Source organism: Apostichopus japonicus, chromosome 20 (assembly GCF_037975245.1).
Source record: "Apostichopus japonicus isolate 1M-3 chromosome 20, ASM3797524v1, whole genome shotgun sequence".
Lineage (NCBI taxonomy): Eukaryota > Metazoa > Echinodermata > Holothuroidea > Aspidochirotida > Stichopodidae > Apostichopus > Apostichopus japonicus.
In genome coordinates, this window is record NC_092580.1 from 12,566,015 (window position 1) to 12,593,063 (window position 27,049).

Sequence of the window (27,049 nt, forward strand, 5' to 3'; positions counted from 1 at the left end):
ACCATTTATAGAAAACTTCCATACTAATAGAAATGCCAAAACCAAACTAAGTTCAATGTATTATCCCATTTTGGCTTCACCAGATCAGGACAGTCAAATTTTCCTTTTATAAATGCCCTGACTGATCATTTCATTGTTAATATTTTTACTGTGAGACCTAATGAAAACTAAAATTTGTGATATCACTTACAAGGTAATCAGATTATCATTCTTATTTTGATTTTTCCGTAGTGTGAAAGGGAAATTTCTGAACAATAATTTGTTTACCTAGTTTATGCGGCGGTGTAGCCAGCTACAGCATGGAGCTTTGTGTTGTAGGGTATTCTGCAATCAAGCCGAACTACATGGTTTTGTCAAACACTGCGTGTAATAAATCAGCTGTTCTATGCCCGCCTACAATTGGGTAGGCTAAAAATCGATATAGCTGACCTTGACCTAACGTATTAAGTATTAATACTAAGCTATAGGCCTAGCTAGGCTAGTTAACCAACTTACTTGGCATTTGTGCTGATTTACGGTACCTGTCGTTGCCAATTTGTTGACAAACATCAAGTAACCGCCTTTGCCCAATCTTAATAAAGATTAATTTCATTCAAGTTCTTAGCAGAGGTGTCACATCAATTTAGTGCCTTGTTGGAATAGTATTTAACAAGCTGAGTCTAGCCAAAGCCTAAAGTTGTTAAATTCTAACATTGCCTTTGCTACGAACGTGGTAGGCCTATTACTGTAGTAGTAGACCTAGGATTGGTTAGTAGCACTACTAGTACACGCATACATACCATACTACTAGTACTAGTCACGAATCATGATAGTGATAAAGCATTTCGCTAAACTAGATAATACATACATAACCTATACAACAACAAAAAACGTGACTCAAGAAACTGAAAATTCAGCTCTCGGGATTCAATTTCCTTTGTCAAACTTGTACATATATGTTGAGATCGTTTGTTTTGACTTTCCAATGTGAAATGAAGACAAAGAGTAGACTAACACTTGTAAGCAGCATGAAGTCATCGAGTTTAATAAATCGATGCATGAAGTTTTATGAGGTGGCTTACTCCTAGTATTAAAGTCCAAATCAATCCGCCAGAGTGTTCTCACATCTCAGAAAAAGTGCCAAAATCAGTATCTTTTTTCTTTTGTACGGCTTGGATGTTGGAGAGCATGAATGAATTAGTACATAATATGGTGAAAAAATGTTCACTTGAGCATTTTTAGACCACTTTAGTCATCCAGGAGCAGCGTACGGAAATTGTTCACTGCTATAAGAAAAGGGTTTGTTTACAAATGACGAAAACTTCAGGCTCTCATAAGCAACAAAAAAAAATGGGGAAAAAAAGGTCGTAATACGCAAAATTGATGGTGCCAAGAATGGCCAACTTGGGAGGCTACATTGCTTTGAGGATTTAGTAAGTCAGTCAATGCTGCATTTAGAGTGGGTGGGTGGGGGTGGGGGGGGTATGATATAGCTGTGAGCAAGATGCGATTTATAGGTACCGTACCGCAAGTAGATTCGTAGTACAAATTCGCTGGGAAGGTCAACCATTGTCGGAAAAAAAGAACTAAATGACCTAATGTAATGCTTGTTTTAGCATATTAGCAGTTACCATCTCTTATTTTCTGACTTGAGGGGGAAAGAGCATAATTTGAAGCACAGATGTGAAAATAAGGAAGACTGGTGCAAATATTACCGTAGAAACTGATATAACCTAATTAGTCCACTTTTTGTCTTAAGGTCAAGGACCAGCGTAGCAAATTTATTTACTGGTGAGTATTTGCCTAGGATGGTTTATATAATGACGAAATCTCCGGACACCCATTTTGTAAAAACGAAAAAAGCCTGATTTGGAGAAATAAAGGTGGCATGATTAGCCAACGTGTAAGTCGTCCAGAGGAGTAGCCATTATCTTGTAGGATTTACTACTAGGTCAGATCACATATATAGGTTTACAATCAACGCCGTTTATTTATATACACGGCTCTGGAGTTAACAGATGGAATACATGTACGTTTATGTAACCATCTGCACATGACGTTATTCTTCCTCAACCATATCACGATTAGAGTACCCTATTGTAATATTGTGTCGAGCCCGGCTCCTCCGATAGTAAAACTATATCGGGACTCGCGATAGAAAGGTACTGGGATATCTTGATGCCGTATTTATGCTTCTTCAGGAGATGTCTCGAACGGAAGAAAACAATGACTTCACACAAAAAAACAATTTGACGAGATAGGATTTGATTTGATGATTCGGTATAATTTCTTCTCTGTCGATTCTCTTTACAAATAAAACTAAATTACAATGATTTGACTTGACTTGACTCCGTCAATTAAACAATTAGAAAGAGTGATGAAATGGTGACGAAGCAATGACGAAGCGACGAACTGATCACGGAGCGCTGACGGAGTCATAAATTTCTGACCTCCTTTTTCTTTTAAACCTTACTTCCATAAAAATCCCTCTGCGCACAATCAGTAGGCAGCCAATGACCTGACCATCCTGTATTAACCTAACGATATAAAAATAAGTGCACTGGCACTGATCTGCCCTGATTGGTTGGGAGTTTGGAAGTCCATCCCCTTTTCTATGGAAACTTCCATACCACGTGAGAGAACCTTCTCGAATGTTCCACAGACATAATGGAATCTATTTTGGGAAAAGGCCCTGTACCAAGATTCAATAAGATAGTTAAAAACTTCTCGTGGGAAAACTGAATCCATGACCTAGATAAATACATAAGAGGCCCGTAAGGTGTCTCGATGGAGTGTTTCGGTAACATCAAAGAGATGGTATCACTATTTCATAACATCCCCCTCAATCTTTTAAAATTTTTGGATACTCCAAAATTTTAACATCATACTGCTTTAACTTATCATTACCTCAAGAAGGTAGAGTACTGTAAGCACATTCACTAATATTCATTTACTTCAATAAATGGTCTTCATATATCTCAAAGGTTAACACCTAGGTTACAAATATTAAAATGATCATATGGTATATACATTGACACTATCTCCATGAAATATTGTGTACCTCTTTAATATTGATGACATCATATGATGTAATCTATAAAAAAAAAAATATCTTTAAGATATCTTAAAGTTACATGACACAGCAAAATATGCAGTATCCTCTTACAAAATACATTTATGCATTTCATACATCAATAATACATTTATATCAAAAGTGAAATCATGCCGTGATTTGGGGAGAGATCAGAGAATACTAGACTTAGTTATCCCTTAACTGAATAGAACACCTTAGCGTTCCATAAAATTCGTACATTAGAAAAAGAACCTTAAAATATTACAAACTCACTTAAAAAAACCTCCTCTTTAATGAAGGCATAGTTTCAAAACTGCTTTGAAACCTTGTGAATCATATACATTCACTTCAAGAATATCAACAAAATGTGACTCGATAGCATAGTGACCCTAGGTATGCACTCCGAAATAATTCTAGTAAAGTACCAAAGTACTAGATATTCGATACCATAAAAGAGACCCCATAGACTATGACATCAACAAATCTTTCTTCAAATTAACATAATACTTAACATCTTGTCTTTTAAACTTCATGATGAAATTTACTTTTTCATGAATATTTGAGGAAAAGAAAATATATACATAACTTCCTCAAAAGATCTATACTCTCATTTGCTTCGATAACTGTTGCTGTAAGCAAAAGTTGCAAATCACCAATGCTGTCTCTAAATAGCCTTCAATATATAACATAAATGATGCAATGTAAATATCCCTAAAATATTTCTCAATATATGAAAACCCATGTTGCTAATATTCCGGATATGTTCTAATTGCCGGGTAAATGTTTGAACGAATTCATAAGGAGAAAAAAGGTATACTCATTACACATTTGTTATAAAAGATGAAACTAGGTCACTTGGTGGTGGTTTTAACAATAAAGCTTATATTGTTACACCATACAGTACAATGACTTCCACTTAATAGGTATGCAGGTAATTGCCATGATGCATTCCATTCATACAATTGTGGGTAAAACACCTGTTCATCTGAACTTAAAGCAATATGCAGTTATACATATTAACCATATAATGTTTGCAACATCCTGCCTGGACTGCCTGTAATGTTCAATCCCTTTTCATGGAGAAAATTCATTATTTCCCCTGTGTTGGAATATTTTCCTACATTCCACCAAAAATCATGACTCTTAAAGCCTGTTGGAAAACATGGTGTCTGATAGGTGACCAGAACCTGTAATTCACCCAATTTGTATCGAGCACGTTGGACTTTCATGTCTCCTTGTGGAGCATTTGCAAAAACTTTCTTTTGCCTTAATATGCTATCTTTCATGGAAGGATATGGAATTGCTAATCCTTCATTATGTGCTCTATTCTCTAAAAAGGATGCAACATTCATTGGCTTAGTGCTCATAAGACACATGACATGATCTGAAGTTACCCCTGGCAAAATGTTACCAAACTCATCATGAAACTCAATATGTGCATCTTGCATGACATTAACATTTTCTGCATTCGAAGTGTTACTACTCAAAACATTTCTCATTCGAGCAACCTTTTCACTTGATGAACCCTTTGTTTTCAAGACCTTTCGCAATTTCTGAATGTTGGTGATATTCTTAGTCTCAAAAGATGCTCTTACAAAACATGGTTTAAGCCTGTTATAATTGAATACATCACTAAGAATTTCTCCTTTGAGAGTGGCCAACAAATAATGAGTCCTATCCAAAACTTGATGGATCACTAGTGGTCCACACCATTCTGCAGCAATTTTGCGAGAGTTCGCAGTCAAGGAGGAAGACGTTGGCTTATATAGATACACTAATTGACCCGTTGAATAAATTGCACCTTTGTCTAGTTTTGCACTTATCTTAACATTTTGAGCATCTTGTTGCTTCTTTTGTAAGACCAACATTACCCTTGACAAATGATCAAATCGTTTCTTTAACAATGCAGCATATTCTCCATGAGATTGTGATAATCCTGCCATTGGATTGAACGATAAATTTGTAAGATTTGGTGGCTTACGTCCAAATGCAAGTTCAAATGGGCTATAGCTACCTAACTGAGGAGAGGAAAATGTGTTATATGCATAGGCTGATGTTGGGACAAATCGTACCCAATCCGTACCAAACTGATTTAAGTTCACTTTGAGGAAATTTGAAAGAGTCTGAATGTGTCTTTCAACCTGTAAGCTTCCATGATTGCTTACACTGATGAACTTTTGTTCAATGCCTAAAGCTTTACTTAAGAGCTCCACTAATTTTCCTGTAAGAGACGCTGCCGCATCACTTATGATACAAGACGGTGGACCAAAGGTTGTGACTACCCTCTGCAATAATGCTTCACATATTGTCTCAGCATCAAGAGTCTTAAGAGAAACACATACAACAAATCTAGTGATCTCATCACAAACAACCATCAAATGTTTAAATCCTGTAGCCGTTGTGGGCATAGTCTTGAAATCCAGACTAAGTCTGTCAAAAGGACGATAAGAATCAGGAATGCGAGCATGATATTGTCTCAATTTGTCCGGTTTCTTACGGAATTCTTGACAACGGAGACATGCCTGAATATAATTACTGATGCGTTGAAACATATTGCGCAGATAGAAATGCTGTCTAATGGTCAAATATGTACGCATTACACCCTGATGATTACTTAACAAGTCATCATGATATCGAGATATTATTTGTTCTACCATAGTCTCAGGTACGACTAACTGAAGAGTCATCTTAGCATCATTAGTCTCATGCAAAAATATCCTGAATAACAAACTATTACATAACAAATAATCCTCTGCTTGAGAACGAACAGTTCTAGCATGCTTAACATTACTTGGAATAATGTCGTGTGCAAGAAAATCATAAATTGGTTTATAGAAAGGACAAGTTTGTTGTTGAATTTGCAACTCTTTCACATCAAATGGCAGATCATAGTTTTTGATCAACTTTCCTTGAATTGCCTTCATGACTTTATTCAATTCCTTTTGTTTTGGAATGTGCCCTGTAACCAAATGATCAATGTTTGTTATGACTGGCTTTGGCTGAGCAAATATTTCTGGTGGTGGTTCTCTGACTACCTCTTGCACTCTATGTCTACTCTGATCCACTAATCTTGGCTCTGAAGGTTGAGAAACACTTGTAAAATTTGGCACAACTAATACATCAGGACTATATGTATGTCTATTTTCACTCGGCATAGTAATAGTAGGCCTTTGACTATATGTATCTCTCTTATCAGTAGAAATTACTGGTGTAGTCCTCTTTTGTGACTCAGATTGTGGTCTCTGTGTAGCATGATCATGTGTTGCCTTAGGAACGGATGTCCTTTCAACTCTATTTGTTGATTCTTTGGCTGGGGAATCCTGCTTAGACTCCTTAGTGACTTTATTCGGAAATAAATCTGGAACCTTGACTCCCATTGACCTTGCCATTGACCTTGTCATGATTGGATTAAATGTCTCCTTAGGTGGAGTTGAAAAATCCTCATAAGCATTGAACTCTTGAGCAACCTGATCTATTTCAGAGTGAAATTCCTGTGGTGCTCTAGACAAATAATCTGCCAAAACCAATTCTGAGCCTTTCTTATAACCAACCTGAAATGTATATTCTGACAATTTGAACAGAAGCTTACGTAAGCGTGAAGTTGCTGGTTCTTGTTTTGACTTAAACAATTCAACAATGGCTGAGTGATCAACATATGCCTCAAATTCTACATTTTGCAATAAATGTTTGAATGCTGTCACATTAATAAATAGACCCATCATTTCTAATTCAGTTACACTATACCTATGACATGCTGGTGGTAATATCTTAGAGTAATATGCAATAATATTCTCTTTGCCATTAACTCTTTGTGTTAGGTATGATCCTGTTGCTACTCGTGATGTGTCACTATATAATACAAAACGACCATATTTCTGTGGCATATGCAATATAGGTGGATTACACAACAACTCTTTAATACTTTGAAATGCACACTGATGTTCCTCTGTCCATTTAAATACCTTTCTCTTACGACTCAACTGATGTAATGGTCTCAATAGTGCTTGAATATTTGGGAAAAATGAAGCCACATAATTAACTGCACCTACAAATCGTCTTACTGACTTAACATTGTGTGGTTTCGGTGTGTTCCTGATTGCTGCACATCTGTCATGCAAAGGTTGGATACAAGCCTCGCCTTCTGGGGTTATTGAGAGCAAATGTCCCATATATCGGACTGAATTTTGAAAAATGCTACACTTTTTCGGAGAGATTTTCAATCCGTTGTCCATTAAAACCTTAAAAATTGCCTGTAGGTGTTGTTTGTGAGATCGTTTGTCTGCACTGTACACAATAATATCGTCATGATGAGCAATACAGAACTGATTTGAATTTGGGATCGTTGCCAAAATATCATTAATTTGCGACTGAAAGATCGCTGGAGATAAATTCAATCCCTGTGGTAAGCGTTTATAATAATAATGCTTTCCTCCATGAAATGAAGCAATACCTGTATATTGTTGTGCATGAACACTAAGTGGCAGACAGAAGAATGCAGACTTCAAGTCAAGAACACCCAAAATTTTGGCTCCAGAGTACCCTATGGTACGGATAGTCTCGTTCAGTAATGGAAATGGGTGATTGAGACGTTTTATTCTACTGTTCAAGTAGCGAAAATCTGTGACAACCCTTTTGTCTTTTGTTCCCTTCTTTGGAATTAGGAAAACCGGTGAGGTATAAGACTGATGTCCTACTGCTAAGATTCCTAATCGCACTAATTTGTCAAGCTCACTGGCGACAATGACTTTGTCCTCATCTGAAAGTCTATAGGGACGTATGTAAAATGGCTCAGCATTAGTAAGAGTAATATCAGCCTCATAATTTGGACAGTGAGATAATTCACCATAAAGAGAAAATGCATCTCTATGTGAGTCTAGAAATTCATAAATGCTTTCTGTTTCTGAAGCATTCAGAATACTTTGTTCCAAATTAATGTTTTCTCTCATGATTTCCTGTTCGGATTTGGAAACCAGGGGATCATCGGCTGTCAAATGTGGATAACGATGTAAATTATATCGTGTAATTTCATCACGATTCTCTTTGGAGTCTGAATTGGTTCGAAAAAGAGACGGTTTTTCGATGTCTCTCATGACATTGAGAAAATCTAGAGAATCAGTAGGTATGTCTTCTGTGACCGTAATGATATCTGCTAAATCTAAATGAGCTACTGTGCGAGAAGGATGCAGACAAAATTTCTGGTTACCCATGTTCCTTAGTAGAATCTTTGTTCTACCTTTATGCATTTTCACTAACATTCGTGAAGGACACATACGAGATATTAGAGGAAACGGTTTAATAACCACATCTGCATTTCGTGCATATAATGGAAGACGTCCCTGTACAGTAATGTATCTTTGCTGACCTGGGTAAATAACAAATCTCTGCACTGGCCTAAGGAAAACTTTGGCTTGTTTAATTCTAAAACAGTTTGTGGTAAAGTCCAAAGAACCATTCAATTCCTTCAGAGTTTGACTACCTAATATTAAGTCAATACCTGTCAGGTTTGCAGCAATTAAAGCAGAAAGCTGAAATTCATGACCTTGAATTTTGACCTGAAATGTTATCGTGCTATACGCATGAATAAACTGACCATTACCCAACTTTAGGTTTACTACATCAACTGAGACTGGTTGTATAGAGGATAAATACTTTGAATTTTGCACTGTAGAAGAAGAAATGATAGAGCGTGTCGCTCCACTATCAAACAACAGTGAAATTCCTTTACCATCATGTAAAGTACCTCTTACAAAATTACGTGTGTCCAGTTGAATATCCACATTACGGTCGTTCCCTGTATATTTAGAACTAGGAATATTACTATTCTTCCAAATATTATTTGCTTTACGTTTCGATCTTCCTTTACTTGGTACTTTGTCTGGAGTCACTGTATGATGAGTGCAATCATAAGTGCTCCCTACTGAAAATTCTGTGTTGGTACTTTGTTTACATTAGCCTCTATTTCATGGCTAAGGCGAATTTGGCAATATTTTGCAAAATGACCTCGATTATGACAGTAATGACATGTGATTGAAGGATTAAAATATGGTAACCTTCTCCTGTTATCATTCCGACCTGTCCTAGGACCACGAGAATCACGAGAACTATATCTTTGCCTCATATCTTTAGGATTGTCTTGCGATTCTGACCTACGTGACTGATCAAACTTGGTCTCTAATTCCTGAATTTTGGTACACAACTCGTGTATCTCAGAAGATGCAGAAATAGTAGGAGTCTGAACAGAAGACGCTTTGTCGTGCATTGCCATAAATAGTTCGGAAGAAGCTGTGGGTTGACTTTGGATTTTTAAGTCAAAATAACATTGTACTTTCATGACCAAGTCTGCAATTGTTGCTTTTGGTGATGCAGACATTAACACTGCTGAGCGGCATTGCAAAGGCAGGGTCGAGATGAATTTATCTTTAATTTGATCATCGCCATAACTTAAATGTGCTGCAGCTTTTGAAATTTTGGCCAAATGAGCTTGAGCTGTATCACCTGGCGTATAGCTTAATGCGTGAAATGCCTGTGATTTAGCGTAGGAAGAAGTGCCTGGACTGAAACGAGCAAGGAATTGCTTTCGAAGATCAGCAATAGTTGAAAAATTTTTGTTTTCAATCCAGAGTCTGGCTTGGCCTTTAAGTGTTCGCTTAAATATGCGACATATTTCATTAAATTCTTCCGCTACAGCCTCAGGGGTGGTTTGGGACGGCAATTTTTGCACCTCTAAATAATCTTCAAATCCCAAATAATGAGCTTCGGCTAAATCTGCATCAATTACATCGCCCTGAAATCGTGATGGCAAAAAATCAGTGGGCCTATGTTTCTGCATAACAGAGGTCGAAGTTTCCTGTTTACTGACGGACATTATGCCGAATACAATTAGGCTAGTTATGAGTATACAACATGAGCCTATACTTAATTGAACACACTATCGACCGTTATTAAATACAAATAACAAATATGCAATACATGGACACGATTAAAATAACTTATCGTTACACTCTGATCTCAAATAGGGGTTGGGATACAAATTGGCATGATTTCACTCACCCTTAAGTTTAACTAAGAACTGGTACTGGAACTGCAAACGATGATTGAAGTCCCTCGGTTAGCAGTAGTAGTAGTAGCCTAGTAGCGGCAGGTAGTAGCAGTAGCAGGTGGGTAGTAGCAGGTGGGCCTACATCTCGTATGCTGCAGATTCGTTCGCCGTTGACATCGGGTAGAGTCTAGGCTTAGATCGCGAAAATGTTCAGTTCTGATGTTTAGAGCTGTAGTATTCTAAGTACTAGTTGCGCGAATGTTCAAACGCGAACTGCATGCTGGGTTGATTAACGTTAGTGTACGATCAACGTTAGTGTGGTTCCTGCATCCGGTGTACAGACTTAGGCTAGTATAGGCTGACTTCCCTCGTAGGGTGTGTATGTTAGGCAAGGTCGTGAACATACGTTGTGTTCCTCGTTAGGTCTTCGGGCCAAAAAAAAAATCACCTGTTCGTTATTGATCGTAACGAACGAAAGTTGTGAAAAGTTCCGTTACCGTTTTGTTCCTGAAGAAAGCAACCGATCTCCACCATGTAATATTGTGTCGAGCCCGGCTCCTCCGATAGTAAAACTATATCGGGACTCGCGATAGAAAGGTACTGGGATATCTTGATGCCGTATTTATGCTTCTTCAGGAGATGTCTCGAACGGAAGAAAACAATGACTTCACACAAAAAAACAATTTGACGAGATAGGATTTGATTTGATGATTCGGTATAATTTCTTCTCTGTCGATTCTCTTTACAAATAAAACTAAATTACAATGATTTGACTTGACTTGACTCCGTCAATTAAACAATTAGAAAGAGTGATGAAATGGTGACGAAGCAACGAACTGATCACGGAGCGCTGACGGAGTCATAAATTTCTGACCTCCTTTTTCTTTTAAACCTTACTTCCATAAAAATCCCTCTGCGCACAATCAGTAGGCAGCCAATGACCTGACCATCCTGTATTAACCTAACGATATAAAAATAAGTGCACTGGCACTGATCTGCCCTGATTGGTTGGGAGTTTGGAAGTCCATCCCCTTTTCTATGGAAACTTCCATACCACGTGAGAGAACCTTCTCGAATGTTCCACAGATATAATGGAATCTATTTTGGGAAAAGGCCCTGTACCAAGATTCAATAAGATAGTTAAAAACTTCTCGTGGGAAAACTGAATCCATGACCTAGATAAATACATAAGAGGCCCGTAAGGTGTCTCGATGGAGTGTTTCGGTAACATCAAAGAGATGGTATCACTATTTCATAACACTATAGTGCCGTTTTCGAAATGAAGTAGTCTGTCGGGGAAATGGCGTGCACAATGATGATAGTTCTTTCCATAGGTTTATACGTTTGTGCTAATGTGAAACATGATAAGGAGACTGAATGTCACTACAACAGGTTTTTAGAAATATCAGAAAAATGAGGAGGTTGTTCTGAGAAAGCAGTAGTTACCCAGTCACTTTGCTAAACATGTTTATAAGGGTGGAAATCAGTGACGGTCATGTAATGGAAACACCTAGTCATGCATAGGTTAGCTTTCTTCTGAAGCCCATCTGCTATCATCTTGTTGAGGATGTACAGCCTATGCAGTTCGCGAAAATGTTTGCTGCGGAATAAAGCGAACAAACCATTCTTCTTCTGCCCTCATTGATAATTCGGCAAAATGAGGGGACACGAGTATGGTAGGCCATACGGGAAATAATTGCTGATTTAATGTCCGTACGAATTAAAATTATTACCGGTATTAATTCTATTTAATACCGGCATTAATTCTCAGCCAATCACCATGCAGCTTCATATACCGGTATTAAATATAATTAATACGGGCATTAAATATAATTAATACGGGCATTAAATATAATTAATACGGGTATTAAATAGAATTAATAAGGGCATTAAATATAATTTATACGGGCATTATATAGAATTAATACGGGTATTAAATAGACCAATCACATCAACGAATTTTTCTACCACGTAAATAGAATTAATACGGGCATTAAATAGAATTAATACGCGTATTAAATAGAATTAATACGGGTATTAAATAGAATTAATACGCGCATTAAATAGAATTAATACGGGCATTAATAGAATTAATACGGGCATTAAATACAATTACTACGGGCATTAAATATAATTAATACGGGCATTAATAGAATTAATACGGGTATTAAATAGAATTAATACACGCATTAAATATAATTAATACGGGCATTAAATAGACCAATCACATCAGCAGGATTTTCACTTGTTCATCTGATCTGATCGCCGCGCCAACCTACAACTTACGTTCTTCGAAGAATAACAAGACGGTTCAAAGCATTGCGAACTGATAAAACATCGGACTGGGATTGAGGGTCAACATTTGTCAATAAACTACAAGTATCGCTCGCTTCTCGACGAAAATCATGCAAAAATTGTTCTTTGTCTGTCATGCGTGCCATTGCGTTGTATGTTGTACCTTGCTAGCTAGCTAAAACTACATTGCTTTCACGCTTATGGTAGGCCATACGGGAAATAATTGCTGATTTAATGTCCGTACGAATTAAAATTATTACCGGTATTAATTCTATTTAATACCGGCATTAATTCTCAGCCAATCACTATGCAGCTTCATATGCCAGTATTAAATATAATTAATACGGGTATGGTAGGCCGCATGGGAAATAATTGCTGAATTATGTCCGACATAATTGCTGAATTATGTCCGACATATATCCGAATTATGTACCACATAAATACGAATTATGTACCACATAAATCGTCCAATCAAGTGAGCGCATCGCGATGCTTATTTATGCGGTCCATTAATCGTATTTCATACCGGCATTAAATAGAATTAATACGGGCATTAATAGAATTAATACGCGCATTAAATAGAATTAATGCGGGCATTAAATAGAATTAATACGGGTATTAAATAGAATTAATACGGGTATTAAATAGAATAAATACGGGTATTAAAGACCAATCACATCAGTAGGATTCTCCCTTGTTCATCTGATCTGATCGCCGCGCCAACCTACAACTTACGTTCACCGCACTATTTTGCTCTTCAAATAAGAACAACAAGACGGTTCAAAGCATTGCGAACTGGTAAAACATCGGACTGGGATTGGGGGTCAACATTTGTCAATAACCTACAAGTATCGTTCGCTTCTCGACGAAAATCATGCAAAAATTGTTCTTTGTCTGTCATGCGTGACATTGCGTTGTATGTTGTACCTTGCTTGCTAGCTAAAACTACATTGCTGTCACGCTGGGGGATTAACACTAGCTCAGACTGAGCATGGTATCAAAATTCGCTGATGTGATTGGTCTATTTAATACCCGTATTAATTCTATTTAATGCGCGTATTAATTCTATTTAATGGGCGTATTAATTCTATTTAATGCCCGTATTAATTCTATTTAATACCCGTACTAATTATATTTAATGCCCGTATTAATTATATTTAATGCCCGTATTAATTATATTTAATACCGGCATATGAAGCTGCATGGTGATTGGCTGAGAATTAATGCCGGTATTAAATAGAATTAATACCGGTAATAATTTTAATTCGTACGGACATTATAAATCAGCAATTATTTCCCGTATGGCCAACCATACACGAGCGGGTTGGGATACGTACCAGCTCAAGTACATCAGCTCGGAAGCGGCACGGTGTGGTTCCTTCGAAAGTTGCTAGCTATGGTTCGTTCGTATTTGCAGTAGGATGCGTACACAACCGATGGAAGTCAACACTGACTGCGTCAAAGTTCATAAAAACAAATTAATGCACCATTCTGCATCTAGTTATCGTCAAACAAGAAAGGAGGCTCCCAGGACGATTTCAAAATTCACTAAAATGGTCCACAATTTCACACCACCACCCAAAGGAAGTGAAGAGCCATGCTATAGAGAAGTGCTTTAATACAAGCACTGCATACTTCTTCATGCGGAGTCACTCACATTTTATAAGGCAAAACTGTACTAAAAACAATCGTGAGCCAATTATTGCATGATTGTACCTCCCCCCCCCCCCCCCCTTAGTGAGAGAAGCTTTTGTATATTAAGAATACTGTTTTTCTGATAAAACAGACAAATTATAATAGGCATCCTAAAAATTTACAACAAACATTGTCATGTTATTATCTAGGCCTAGATTCCCTAGAACGTCATTAAATGGGCATCGTCACGGTATTTCTGAACCTCAGACAATTATTCTTCAAGGTTAAGGTCAACATAATTACTTGGTAAACAATTTCACACAAAGACAAATTATGCAAACAAATTTGAGTGAAAAGCTTATTGCTACCACGTGCATGGAACGCCGATATTCCTCCCTCAGGAGGTAGGAAGCTTCCAAAAAGTGGAGGGGGGCACAACATCAGAAGGGCACGTTCTTGTCAAATCCTATACTGCTAATTGCATAATTTATAACTTTGGAACGTAAGAAGCCTCGTGATGGGGAACCAAAAAGCAGAGGTAAAAGTACAAATGTGTCAACTTTTGTTGTAACTTTACACAAATACGTATTAAGTGGGCGAAACTGCACGAGCACCCCCCCCCCCCAATACATTTGATGTGATATGATATCAGACCACTGATCTGTCTGTGGGGTTAGTGTACAGATCAGTGAATCAGACTACGGAGATTAGAGGGCGCATTTGCCAAACAACTTTCCCTTTCTGTGCCAAAAAATAGGTTTTTGACTGTAATTGTAACAGTAACAGGACCTCCGACATCACATATCTGACATTACTCTTTCGTTCTCAGGTTTGTATATATCACCATACTGCCTGATAAGTTGATAGAGGCAAAGTAATAGATGAAGAATATCGTAGGGTGCATAGATTATGCCTCTTGTGTAATATTGATTCGATTAGAGCACGAAACGATCCATTTCGATTTCATTCGTAAATTTCTTTGTAGCCGAATCCTTATGTTAAGTCATGACTGTGTTAGGTTGTCGTGTTTGTCACGTTCCAAGCGAACAAGTTTTGAGAAAATGGACGTAAGCATCACCCAAACATAAAGGTTGTTTAGTCACTTGGGACAATGATAGACAATGCATCATGTTCCTAAGTGATTATTATCCCTTTATTATAAGCAATGATTTATACATATTCATGATTAACTATTTTATTCCAGTAATTATAAGGTAACTGCTTACCAGGAAGTAGAGAGAGCGTATGCAATTAGGCTAGTACAGATATACGGCTCTGGGCTAGTAAACGTACGAGTAGGCTATATATAAACGTTCATACATATTGAGTGACAAAGATATCACGTGACCGATAGACATGGGGATTACCCTTTGAGCTGAATCATGTCATTCAGGGGTTACCAAAACAATTATTATTTGTACTATATCAGTAACATTCAGGGATCATCTCAACAGATAATGCTAGACCTATTTTCTGAAACTGTTATAGTTCTGTGAACATTTGATTGTGGCTATTATATTGAAGTTGCTTTGTTATTACTTGTAAGGAAACAAAGTTTGTGACTGTAATGGGATCTCTGAACTAACTTCTCAGACATTACTTAGATCTATCATGATAGTTTTTCCCCCAATAAAATAGGGGGGGGGGGGTATAGTAGGTATGTTAGAATTCTCTTGACACATGTAAATAAAGGAAGGAATTAACAAACAAAGAAACAAGAGCAGATACACGCACAAAAAATATCAGAACAGGAATTACATATCAGATCCAATGTAAAACAGAAGAGTAAAAGTGTAGCAGATCAAATATAGACCTAAAGACTCTATATATAATGAAAACAATTTAATTTAACATTAATTCTCTCAAATTTATTGAGAATGGTAAGAAAACTGGTGTGCACATATTCTGATTTATATCGATTTGGTATTTGAAGAAAAAAAGATACTTTCAATCCGTTTCAATGTGTTCTTGTCTGAGATGTGAAACGAGAGCAAAATATGTGATTGTGTCATTGTATCCTCTTTATAAATTTGGTAAGTTGTCCACATAAACTTGTCAATATGTTTTGTCTTCACCACGTACATAGCAAATTGCCTCATTGAGGACTAATATGTTAACTAGATAATACATGCCATTATGTAGGTTGTAGTTGGTATTACTCATTAAAACAATAGTCTTTAATTGTTTGTGAATATTAGTATAGGCAGATGTTTCTGACAATTGTAATTGTAAATATTGTTCTTCCTACTGTATTTCATTTTCTATCTTATCTGTATAATGAATTCTGTGAAAATATACTTAAGTCTGATATGGGTGTTTGTATGTTTGTGTGTGCGTTTGTGATGCCCAGCTTGTAAACACAATATCTCAAGAAGGGAATGTTGGACCAACTTCATGTTTGGTGTGTAGATGTACCACATTGAGTACAAGGAGCCTATTGTTTTTGTGGAGGTCACTCGGGGTCAAATTGTGGAAACCTTGTAAACACGATATCTCAAGAAAGGAAGCTTAAGAAAGCCTCATGTTTAGTGTGTAGAAGTACCATATTGAGTACAGGAAGCCTATTGTTTTTGTGTGGAGGTTAAAAGGTCATTTAGGGTCACTAGGGGTCAAATTGTGAAAACCTTGCAAACAAGATATCTCAAGAAGGTAATGTTGGACCAACTTCATGTTTGGTGTGTAGTTGTACCACATTGAGAACAAGAAGCCTATTGTTTTCTGTGGAGGTCAGATGTCATTTGGGGTCACTAGGGGTCAAAGTGTGAAAACCTTGTAAACACGATAGCTCACAAAAGGAAGCTAGGGCAAACCTCATATTTAGTGCGTAGACGTACCACATTGAGTACAGGAAGCCTAATGTTTTTGGTGTAGGTCAAAGTACATTTGGGGACAACAGGTCAAATTGTATATATTTGGTTTGTAGATGTACCATATGAAATTTAAGGAGCCTATTATTGCTTTTGGTGGAGGTCAAAGGTCATTTGAAGTGAGCAAATGCCAAACATTTACTTCACTCCCCTCTTACCTGTCTCTCCACACTAACACATCTTCCTAAACATAATATCGTAATGGAAGCTTGGACGGATCGCATATTTGGTATGTAATTGTACTACATTGAGTACAAGAAGGTCAATGGTCATTTGAGTTCACCAGGGGTCAGATTGTGAAACCATGTTTTACACAATATTTCAACAAGGACTGATGTCATATTTATTATGTTGATGTATCTATCACATTAAGTACAAGAAGCTTGTTGTTGAGGTCAATGGTCATTTCAGGACAGCCTGTGTCATTGTGAATTTATTGTTTGTAACATCGCACTGCTTTTTACTGTACTCAGTGGCGGAGCGCCCATACAGTCAGATGGGGCGGATGCCCCTCCTGACGGACTCAAATGGACTGATAGCGCCCTTTTCAGCTTTTTACCACTTTTTACTTAGTCGCGATAATTGACTTTTTTATTGCGCTCTCATCAACCTATTGATATTTGTCACATTTTTTGGGCGCTGACATCTATTTATTCTTTGTTTAGCTGCAAATTAGCACGGAAAGGGTCATTTCCGGCGATCTAGGGACTATTAAGCGTTACTCAAAAATTTTGGTACGCTCCGCGCCAACTCGTAGTGGCGCTCTGCTTAGATAGTGTTGGAAGCGCCCCTACAGACCATTCTCGCCCCTCTTGACCAATACCCCTAGCTCCGCCACTGACTGTACTACTAATATCAAGTATGTTGTACACCCTCACTAAACATTACGTCAGATTCATGCAGAAAATAGGTGAATGTTACATCACCGAAACCACTATGCATTTTTGCATTCTGGTTATTAGTTAAGGTTCAGAAAGATTTAGCACCTTCTTGCATTACTGTGCCAAACTACTTAGCCACTCATTACTTGATAAACAATTTAAAATTTGAGAAATAGGACAGTTTCAAACTGTATGTAATAAACTCCTTTAATTGATAGGGCTTTAATTGATGGGATTGTTTATTCTGGGTGTTGTACCTCAAACTTGACTTAAATTCTTTCATCAACTTTAGATTTATTATTAGTATAAACCATTTTAACCTTTATTACTCTTTGACTAAAACTTATTTATAAGTATATATGTACTATTCTGTATTTTATACTGGATTTATAATAAATTTAAAACTTGAAAAAAATTGAAACTTGACCAAACTGATCTTCAAAAAGTAAGTGAAGTAGAAAAGACAAGTAGGACCCAAAATGTACATGTTAACAATTTAATGCAAATTAAATTGGTTGCAAAGTTTTGGTGACCAGATATTTTAATACTGTACCTGCCAGTAAGTAAGTCTCTGTGTGTTGTGGATATTTGTAAATATGTTGATTTCGCTGTTGGAATATTAATTGCTAGGATATGTAACCTAAGCTGTAGGGATTAAAATCAAATCATTTTTCCTTCGTTGTTTCATTACTTTATCTTATTACAAATGCTAATATCATGGAAAGATGCAATATTGCGTGAGCTATTATACACGTAGCCTTACATGTGTTGTAGTTAGTACCTTTACAATAAACAACAAGAGGGCAATCCATGGAGTTGCAGATCTCATCTTCTCCATGATGGAAGTGATTGTTGGGTTACTATTGAATGCATCTGGTTGCCATCTTTGTTTTAATAGACTGGAATGCAGTGGATGATATGCAATGGATGGGGTCATAGGTCATTTGTGGTCAAGGGGGGTGAAAGTCTTAAAACCATTAAAACACAATAGCTTCAAAAGCACTCGGATGAACTGTATTCTTTGCATGTGGATGTATAAGCAAGTATATAGTACAGTCTAATTTGCGATTACCAGAGGTCACATTTTGAAAACCTTGTAAACACGATAGCAAATTAAAGCTTGGGTTAACGTCATACCTGGTATTTGAATCCACCTTATAACATGCACTCATATATGAGTGCATGTTTTTTGTGAAGGTTGTTCAGCAGAACTCATTCTTCTCATCACGAATATTGTCAATACTTCTATGTCAACAGGAACCGTACCTGATTCCTTTAAGGTTGCTCATGTGACTCCTGTACTTAAAAAGACCAGCTTAGATAGAAACTGTTTAAAAAATTATCGCCCTATTTCGAACTTGAGTTTCGTTTCAAAGGTTTTGGAAAAGACAGTTTTATCTCGCTTAATGGATTATCTTACACAGCAGAATCTTCTCGAACCATACCAGTCAGCTCATAAGTCTGGTCACAGTACGGAAACTGCCCTCAATGCAGTTCATAATTTTATTACATCCACGCTTGATGAAGACTGCTTTGTCCTTTTAGTTCTTTTAGACTTATCATCAGCTTTTGATACAGTTAATCATTCCATTTTGTTAGAAAGACTGCAGTCAAAGTATCGATTAGGTGGTACTGTTCTATCCTGGTTCAATTCTTATATTACTGAGCGTTATCAACAGGTGAAAATTGAAGATGTTCTCTCGTCTCCTCGTCCATTAGTTACTGGTGTTCCACAGGGCTCTGTACTTGGACCTGTTCTTTTTTCTTTATATCTTGCGGAGTTGAGTGATATTATTCGGCACCATGGTGTTCATTTCCATCATTATGCGGATGATACTCAATTACTTCTTGCTTTCGATAAGGATGATGTGCCAAATGCTTTTCATAAAATGGAAACCTGTATAAGTGCTGTAAACACTTGGCTTACAACTAATCAGTTGAAACTAAACTGTGATAAAACAGAGTTTATTGTTTTTCGATCACGTTTCTCTGAAGTTACACCTAATTTTTCACCACTTACTGTTGGTAAAGACTCTATTAATATCTCCTCAGCTGTTAGAAACCTTGGTGCATATTTTGACCAGACCATGTCACTTGAAAATCACGTTACTAATCTCTGTTGTTCTGCAAATTGGCAACTTAGGAAAATCAGTTTGATGAGGAATTACCTCGATAATAAGACTTGCGAGATACTGGTCCATGCGTTTGTGACATCAAAGCTTGATTTTCTTAATTCACTTTTATTTGGCCTTCCTGATTCGACCATCAAGAAACTCCAAAAGATCCAAAACACCGCTGCCCGTATTGTGAAAAGGAAAGGAAGAAAGTGCCGCACCACCCCACTTCAGGAGGAACTTCATTGGCTACCTATCAGCTACAGAATCCAGTATAAAATACTTCTTCTCACCTTCTGTGCTCATCATCTTGAACGGCCTGTGTACCTGTCACAACTTCTCTTCGTTCCTCCAACAAACTGTTTTTAACTGTTCCAAAACCACGATTGAAGAACTATGGTTACAGAAGCTTCCAATACTCTGGGTCTTGTCTCTGGAACAAGTTACCAGATCACATTCGAACATGCTATAAACTTTCTACTTTCAAAAGTCTACTTAAGACCCATTTTTTCACTTGTTCTTTTGTAAATTAATTTACTTTCTTTGTAAAGCGCTTTGAGCAGTAACTTTTGTTAATGGATTTGGCGCTATATAAGTCTCATTTATTATTATTATTATTAAGGTTAATGATCACTTGAGGTCAACAGAGGTCAAAGATTGAAAACCTTGTTAAAATGGTTAAACTCCAAAAGTAAAAACTTGAATGTATTTCATAACTCAATATGTGGATCCCCTTTGTTGACTTTCAGAACCGAAGGTTTTTCTGCAGAGGTCAAAGTCTGAATACCTTACAAACAAAATGACTCCAAAACTAAATCTTCGATGAACTTGGTATTTGGCTTCACCTTAAAAATCGTACGTTGTTTTTTGTGGAGGTCACAGGTTATTTGAGGTCAGCAGAGATCAAAGTATAAAAGCAATAAAATCAAATTTTTGATGAATTTATCATGTGGTATGTAGGTCAATGCATCTTATAGAGTATAAGAGCTCTAAATACTAACAGCTGGGCTATGTAAGTCAGTTGTGTGTTGGTACAATGACTCAGTCAACTTAAGGCATTGAAGACTCGCCCCAAACCGTGTGACACCCTCCGAAAAAGTTAACTTACCGTTGCTTGCAAGTGAAGTTTTTTTTCTTGTTGCTACAAAATGCAGACAGTAATGAAACGTGATACCTTGTTATCTTTATCTGGACCTGAGATGCCCATCACTGCTATGTACGCTGTGTGTGGGTATTGACCGTAACTGCATGTATTGACTGTACACTAGTGTCTAATTACCGACGGTAGCAAGCTGTGTGTGTATTTTCTGGGATCAATGGTGATGTCTATTGACACTTCTGTTTCACCTCATTCGAAACTAGGTCAGATTACCGGCATCAGATCTCGTTCCTTTGTGCGCAAGTCTTCACTCCCTTTAATCAGGTTTAAACTTTAAGCCTGATTTAATTGAGTGACAACTTTTATACATTAAAACAGAATATTAACCTACTGCAGTTACTACTGCTACTCCCTTCATGTAGAACCACAACGATTGCACCTATTGAAGTGTGATTTAAGTGCTTGGTCCAGAACTGAGATCAGAGAGATTAATAATATGGTTTGCATGTGCATCCATTTTAAGAGCTGTATCAAGATAAACTTCAAGTTTTGACTTTCTGATACGGATTTAATTGCAACTCCTTCCACCTCCAACAATACATCGGGAACATGTTTCAGGTTATGATTACTTCAATCTTGTCACCATTCAGTTTAAGTGTATTGCTTGTCATCTACTATTTGATAGCAACAAAGCAATATTCAATATTCTCCAAAACACATCTACTAGTAGAGATATGAATTAACAGGCTTGAATAAAAGGTAAATTTTTGTGTCATCCGTATAGAAATGGTAATTCAAGTTGTGGCTATGTACGATTGTGTACATAGTGAATAACTTGAGCCAAAGCACGGACCCCTGTGGAATGCCAAACTCTAGAGGTACTGGTTCCGAAAGTTCGATCTTAATGCAAACTGTTTGAAATCGGTTGGACAGATATCAACTCAAACTACTTCAATGCAACATCCTGAAGTCCAAAATGTTCGTGAAGGGCATTGGTATGTAAGTGTCGCTCAAGTCGAGCATCCACAACCTTCTCCAAAAGTTTGGAGATGAAGGACCGTTTAGACAATGGCCTGAAATGTTTTAGCACTTCTGTGTCCAGACCATTTTGAATGGGTTATGTATGTTCGTATTTCTATTCATATTTTATGAAATAGAGGGATAAATAATCATTTGTTAAATCCTTCTTTTTCTTTTCCTGGGCTCCTTCAGAGATTGTGACGTAACTGAGTACAGTTTAATCAAGTGAGAATTAACAACCTTCATCAACATGGCTACCTGGAACCCTTTCATGGAGGGTCTGACAGAAAACTTTTTTAAGTGCCCTGTTTGTTTGGATCAATTGAATAAGCCGAAACAGTTACCATGTCTTCATCGATACTGTAACGATTGCTTGAGAACAGTTATTCAATCCAGCCATGATGGGACAATTGAATGTCCACTTTGTAAACAGCGATGTTGTATACCAGAGGATGGATTGGACGGCTTTAAGACTGATTTTCATATGAAGAGTATGCTCGAGTTCATAGAATTGCATAGATCATTGGAAAAGAAAGATTTGAAGCAGTGTGTGAGCTGTTCAAAGGATGTGGTATGTTCCGCCTACTGCTTTAAATGTAGAGATTTTTTATGCGACGAATGTTACAAGGTTCATATCAGTAATAAAATGTTTACTGATCACCAACCAAGCACTCTGAAATTGGAAAATATGGCAGCTAAGAACCTGACCATGGAAAAAATAGCTGCAATGACGGAAGATCCCAGGTGCCATGCTCATATAAAAGAACGAGCCAAATTGTGCTGTTGTACATGCCAAAATGAACCGGTTTGTTTAGTCTGCACACACAGTAAGCACAAAGGTCACGATCTCATAGATGTGACTGACCTAGCCCAGAAAGAAAGGACATTACTGAATCAGAACCTCGCTGAACTAAGCAAGCACAAGACTAAACTATACGCGTTACCCAAGAAGGTTCAAATGGCGTTAGTAAAATTGAATGAAAATGTTACAAAAAAAACAAAGTTGTTGAAAATTCAACACGAGGAACAGGCAAAGAAAATAAAGGAAAAACTTGCCGAATGTAATGATGAATGTGGAAAAGGAGTTGCTGACATAGAAAATAGAAGAGGATGTGAAAAACGCGAAATAACTGTTAAACATGAAGAGGAAATTAACCGATTGATCATGAAACATGAAGAAATTATGAAAAGTACCGATGTCAAATATGACCAGGAATTGGAAGAATTTAAGGAAAATCGTCAAGAAATTGAGGGTCAATTCTTAACAAAACTCTGGAAGTTAGATAGTAATTTCAAGACCTTGACAACAGCTAAAGATCTTCATGCAAGTCAAAACAAAAACGAATGTGAAGAAATACTAAATAAATGTAAGCAACTTATTAAACGGTTCGAAAACTTATCAGCAACGTCTTCTTCCATTCTTGCATGTAATGACGATTGGACAGACGCACAGTGTGTCCCCGACATAAGAGCAGCCAGTGAACCTATGATCGAAGAAATGAAACAAGAATATCCAGAGTTAGAATCTTTATCTGATTTTGTCATCAGTGATATAACAAAAGTTATATCTGATGAAGTTGTTATTACAGAAAGGGCAGAATCTGTTGTTGATGTTGCGGGAATCAAAGCTAAAGGTTACTCGATCAGCGGTATGACAAGTTGTAGCCATGGTAATATCGTTATGACTGGTTTTGTATCAGCAAAAGAATCACACATCACTGTCACTAACATAAAAGGAGAAATATTAAATCAGAATGTTTCAAATAGGAATAAGAGATTTCGGCAGAAGGCATATCGTTACTGTTGTAATTTGCCGGGGTTCAATGTCATTACAGTTTGCATACCAGATGAAATCGGTATTTATAATATTTCTGACTCTTCTTACCAAAAGAAGAACATCAGTGATATGGTTAAGACGTGGCCAAAGGGTAGGAATGTGTGGTCTGTTACCACGAATCCCGCCAAGAATGAAATCATTGTTGGTACTAACAGTAGAGAAGTGTATGTATTTGATTATCAGCTGAATTACAGTCACATCATAGTACTACCTGATCAAATCAGGGAATTAGATGCTATCACTGTCCACAATGGTAATCTTCTGATCTGTGACAATAATGGTCGTACCTTATATGCAGTTACCATGGTGACATCAGGGAGTACGGTGGTGTATAAATTAACCAAACCAAATCTAAGTGGAGCTGACTTAAAACCTGCCAGTGTGTGCATAGGCATGGGAGGGTTTATCTACATGTTATGGCATGATGATAGGCAGGTGAACACTGTGCTAACACAATACAGTCGAGATGGCCAGCAATTACTAACAACAATGTCAGTTGATGACAACGCATGGTGCATTACCACATCCATAGTAGATGGTGAGGAGAAGCTCATGATAGCCACCTTTGCAGGGAAGATGTATATATACGGACTAGTACCTGTATAGCGATTCATAGAAATTACATATTAAAACAAAATGATATCGCGAGTTACGATACACAGATTGGTTGTTATCGTTGCTGTTTTTGTTTTTCTGTGGCTTTTACACACATATGAAAATATTACAATCCTACTTCTTAAGAGTTATTGTCAGCTGCATTTATAATTGGCAAATAACTAGTCCCTAAGGAGTTTATCTCCATGTCTTAATATATCCATTACAAAGACTCTTCCTATATAGGGGTTAATTTATGTTAATATAAGTATATTCCTTTGTTATGAATAAATACTTTTACTACAGCCTAACACATTTTCTAGACAAGGTTGGCGTATTATTCCATGGGTATAAGCAATATTGGCTTCGTGATACAATGTGGTATTATCATTGCAGATAATTTCTGGATTTCAACTCTTTCTTTATAATGTTCCTTCATTTAAAATAACCTCTTATGACATATGATATATATATTAGTTCCAAGTGAGCAATATTTTGGAGAAAATTGCTCAGTTGGAATAAAGTGAACAATTTAATATTTTGCGGAAAAATGTTGAATTGACGAGATTTGATAAGTTGTCAATTAAACATTTTGCAGAAAATTATTCAATTGCTCAGTTGGAATGAAGTGAACAATTGAACATTTTGCAGAAACATGTTGAATTGACGAGATACGATAAGTTGTCAATCGAATATTTTGCAGAAAATTGCTCAATTGCTCAGTTGGAATGAAGTGAACAATTTAATATTTTGCGGAAAAATGTTGAATTGACGAGATACGATAAGTTGTCAATTACACAATTTGTAGAAAATTGTTCAATTGCTCAGTTGGAATGAAGTGAACAATTGAACATTTTGCAGAAACATGTTGAATTGACGAGATACGATAAGTTGTCAATCGAATATTTTGCAGAAAATTGCTCAGTTGGAATGAAGTAAACAATTTAATATTTTGCGGAAAAATGTTAAATTGATGAGATTTGATAAGTTGTCAATTACACAATTTGGAGAAAATTGTTCAATTGCTCAGTTGGAATGAAGTGAACAATTGAACATTTTGCAGAAACATGTTGAATTGACGAGATACGATAAGTTGTCAATCGAATATTTTGCAGAAAATTGCTCAATTGCTCAGTTGGAGTGAAGTGAAAAATTTAATATTTTGCGGGAAAATGTTGAATTGACGAGATACGATAAGTTGTCAATCGAATATTTTGCAGAAAATTGCTCAATTGCTCAGTTGGAATGAAGTGAACAATTGAACATTTTGCAGAAAAATGTTCAATTTCTCAGTTAAAGCAACTGAGCAATCAAACATTTTTCTGACTTTAGATCATATATTATTTTGTTATCTTTACAATTTACTGAAAAATGTTGACTTATTGGGGCAAAGTTTGCACTTTTAAGCTTCCGTTCTAAATAAAAGGATATGAACATACTAAAGAAAGGGTCAGATAGCTAACATGCTTCTTATGTAACCACTGTCGATGTGACATTATGTAATAAATGGAAGCTCTAGTGTATATGCAGTGTCATAATCAAAGGAGGGGTGGAGCGAAGGTCCACACCCCCCCCCTCCCAATTTTCAATCCCGTAATACAGAGTGTCCGTTCAAGATGGGACAAAGTACCTAACAGACATACGCTCAAGGGCTGGGGTGGGGAGGAGGGGGGTAAGAATATTAAGGAGACAGCAGTTGGGAACATTTTATAAAACCATAACACTACCACGAAGATGAGTTTTGCAAACTATTGTGTAGAAGTGATACATTTCGAGCCAACATGGTTGTTTTCTCCAATTTGGCAATTTTCGCCTGCGATCTGTTCTCTTTCTTGTATTGTATTCTTATGGATACATTAAACATTTGAACATGAAACATTCATGTTCTGGTGAACGTTAAGTTGCGAGGGCAGATATAGCGAGCGGGTTTTCATACCCTGTCCCATAAACTTTTATTTTATGGAGTTCAGGTTGTTTATGGGTTGACTGTTATTGTACTGACCATAACATTTTAGGTCAAGTGATTACCACGGTGATACACTTTATAGCGTTAATAGCTGTGGTCAGTCGATTAGGTACCATTCGTATTGCAATGTTACGTATAATGATTTCACTGTATCATATGTCGTTTTTCCACATCTTTATTGAGAGAAGTGCCTGTATTAAGATCAAGTTCAGTCGCTAACCAATCCACAAGTTTAGTACTGCTGTTAATTTAAATTTACTTGCCTCTTAGCATTGCAGCTTGAAATCACAAATGCACGTCTTAGACCAGACCCGCATCACTTCGCAAAGATAACTTTCGGAACCTAAGCAGTTTGTGAGTTGTTTGGTATACAGGTTTTACTATATATACAATGACTTTAAGTTGTAACCTTGCTATGTAAGAAAATCAAATGACTTGTGATCAAAATTGAGGAGAGTTCAGTTGTGATTTGACTTTCGCTTACTTCACATGACTTGACATCATTTGACGTACCTCACGTTACTAAAATTACTTGGTGACGACACTGGCGTGTGCGTATGTGAGTTACTTTACTCTCAATCCTTAACTTCCTTTTCATAGGCCTAATAATCATACAAGTTGAGAAGCAAATATAACAACAGGTTATATGT

At 36.9% G+C, this 27,049-nt stretch overlaps 1 protein-coding gene across 3 annotated transcripts in view; it reads left to right on the top strand.

Annotated features, from left to right (window-relative positions):
* LOC139961839 (uncharacterized) overlaps nt 1-27,049 on the top strand; it is a 55,235-nt gene extending 28,186 nt beyond the window's left edge. The window contains exons 1-2 of one of the 3 annotated variants that reach the window (XM_071961410.1): nt 14,687-18,966; nt 20,506-27,049. In XM_071961410.1, coding sequence (XP_071817511.1) covers nt 22,253-24,445 — 2,193 coding nt within the window. In that variant the 5' untranslated portion in view covers nt 14,687-18,966; nt 20,506-22,252 and the 3' untranslated portion in view covers nt 24,446-27,049. Of the gene's footprint in view, nt 1-14,686; nt 18,967-20,505 lie in introns of those variants that run through there. The other 2 variants (XM_071961409.1, XM_071961408.1) reach the window with 2 other exon arrangements.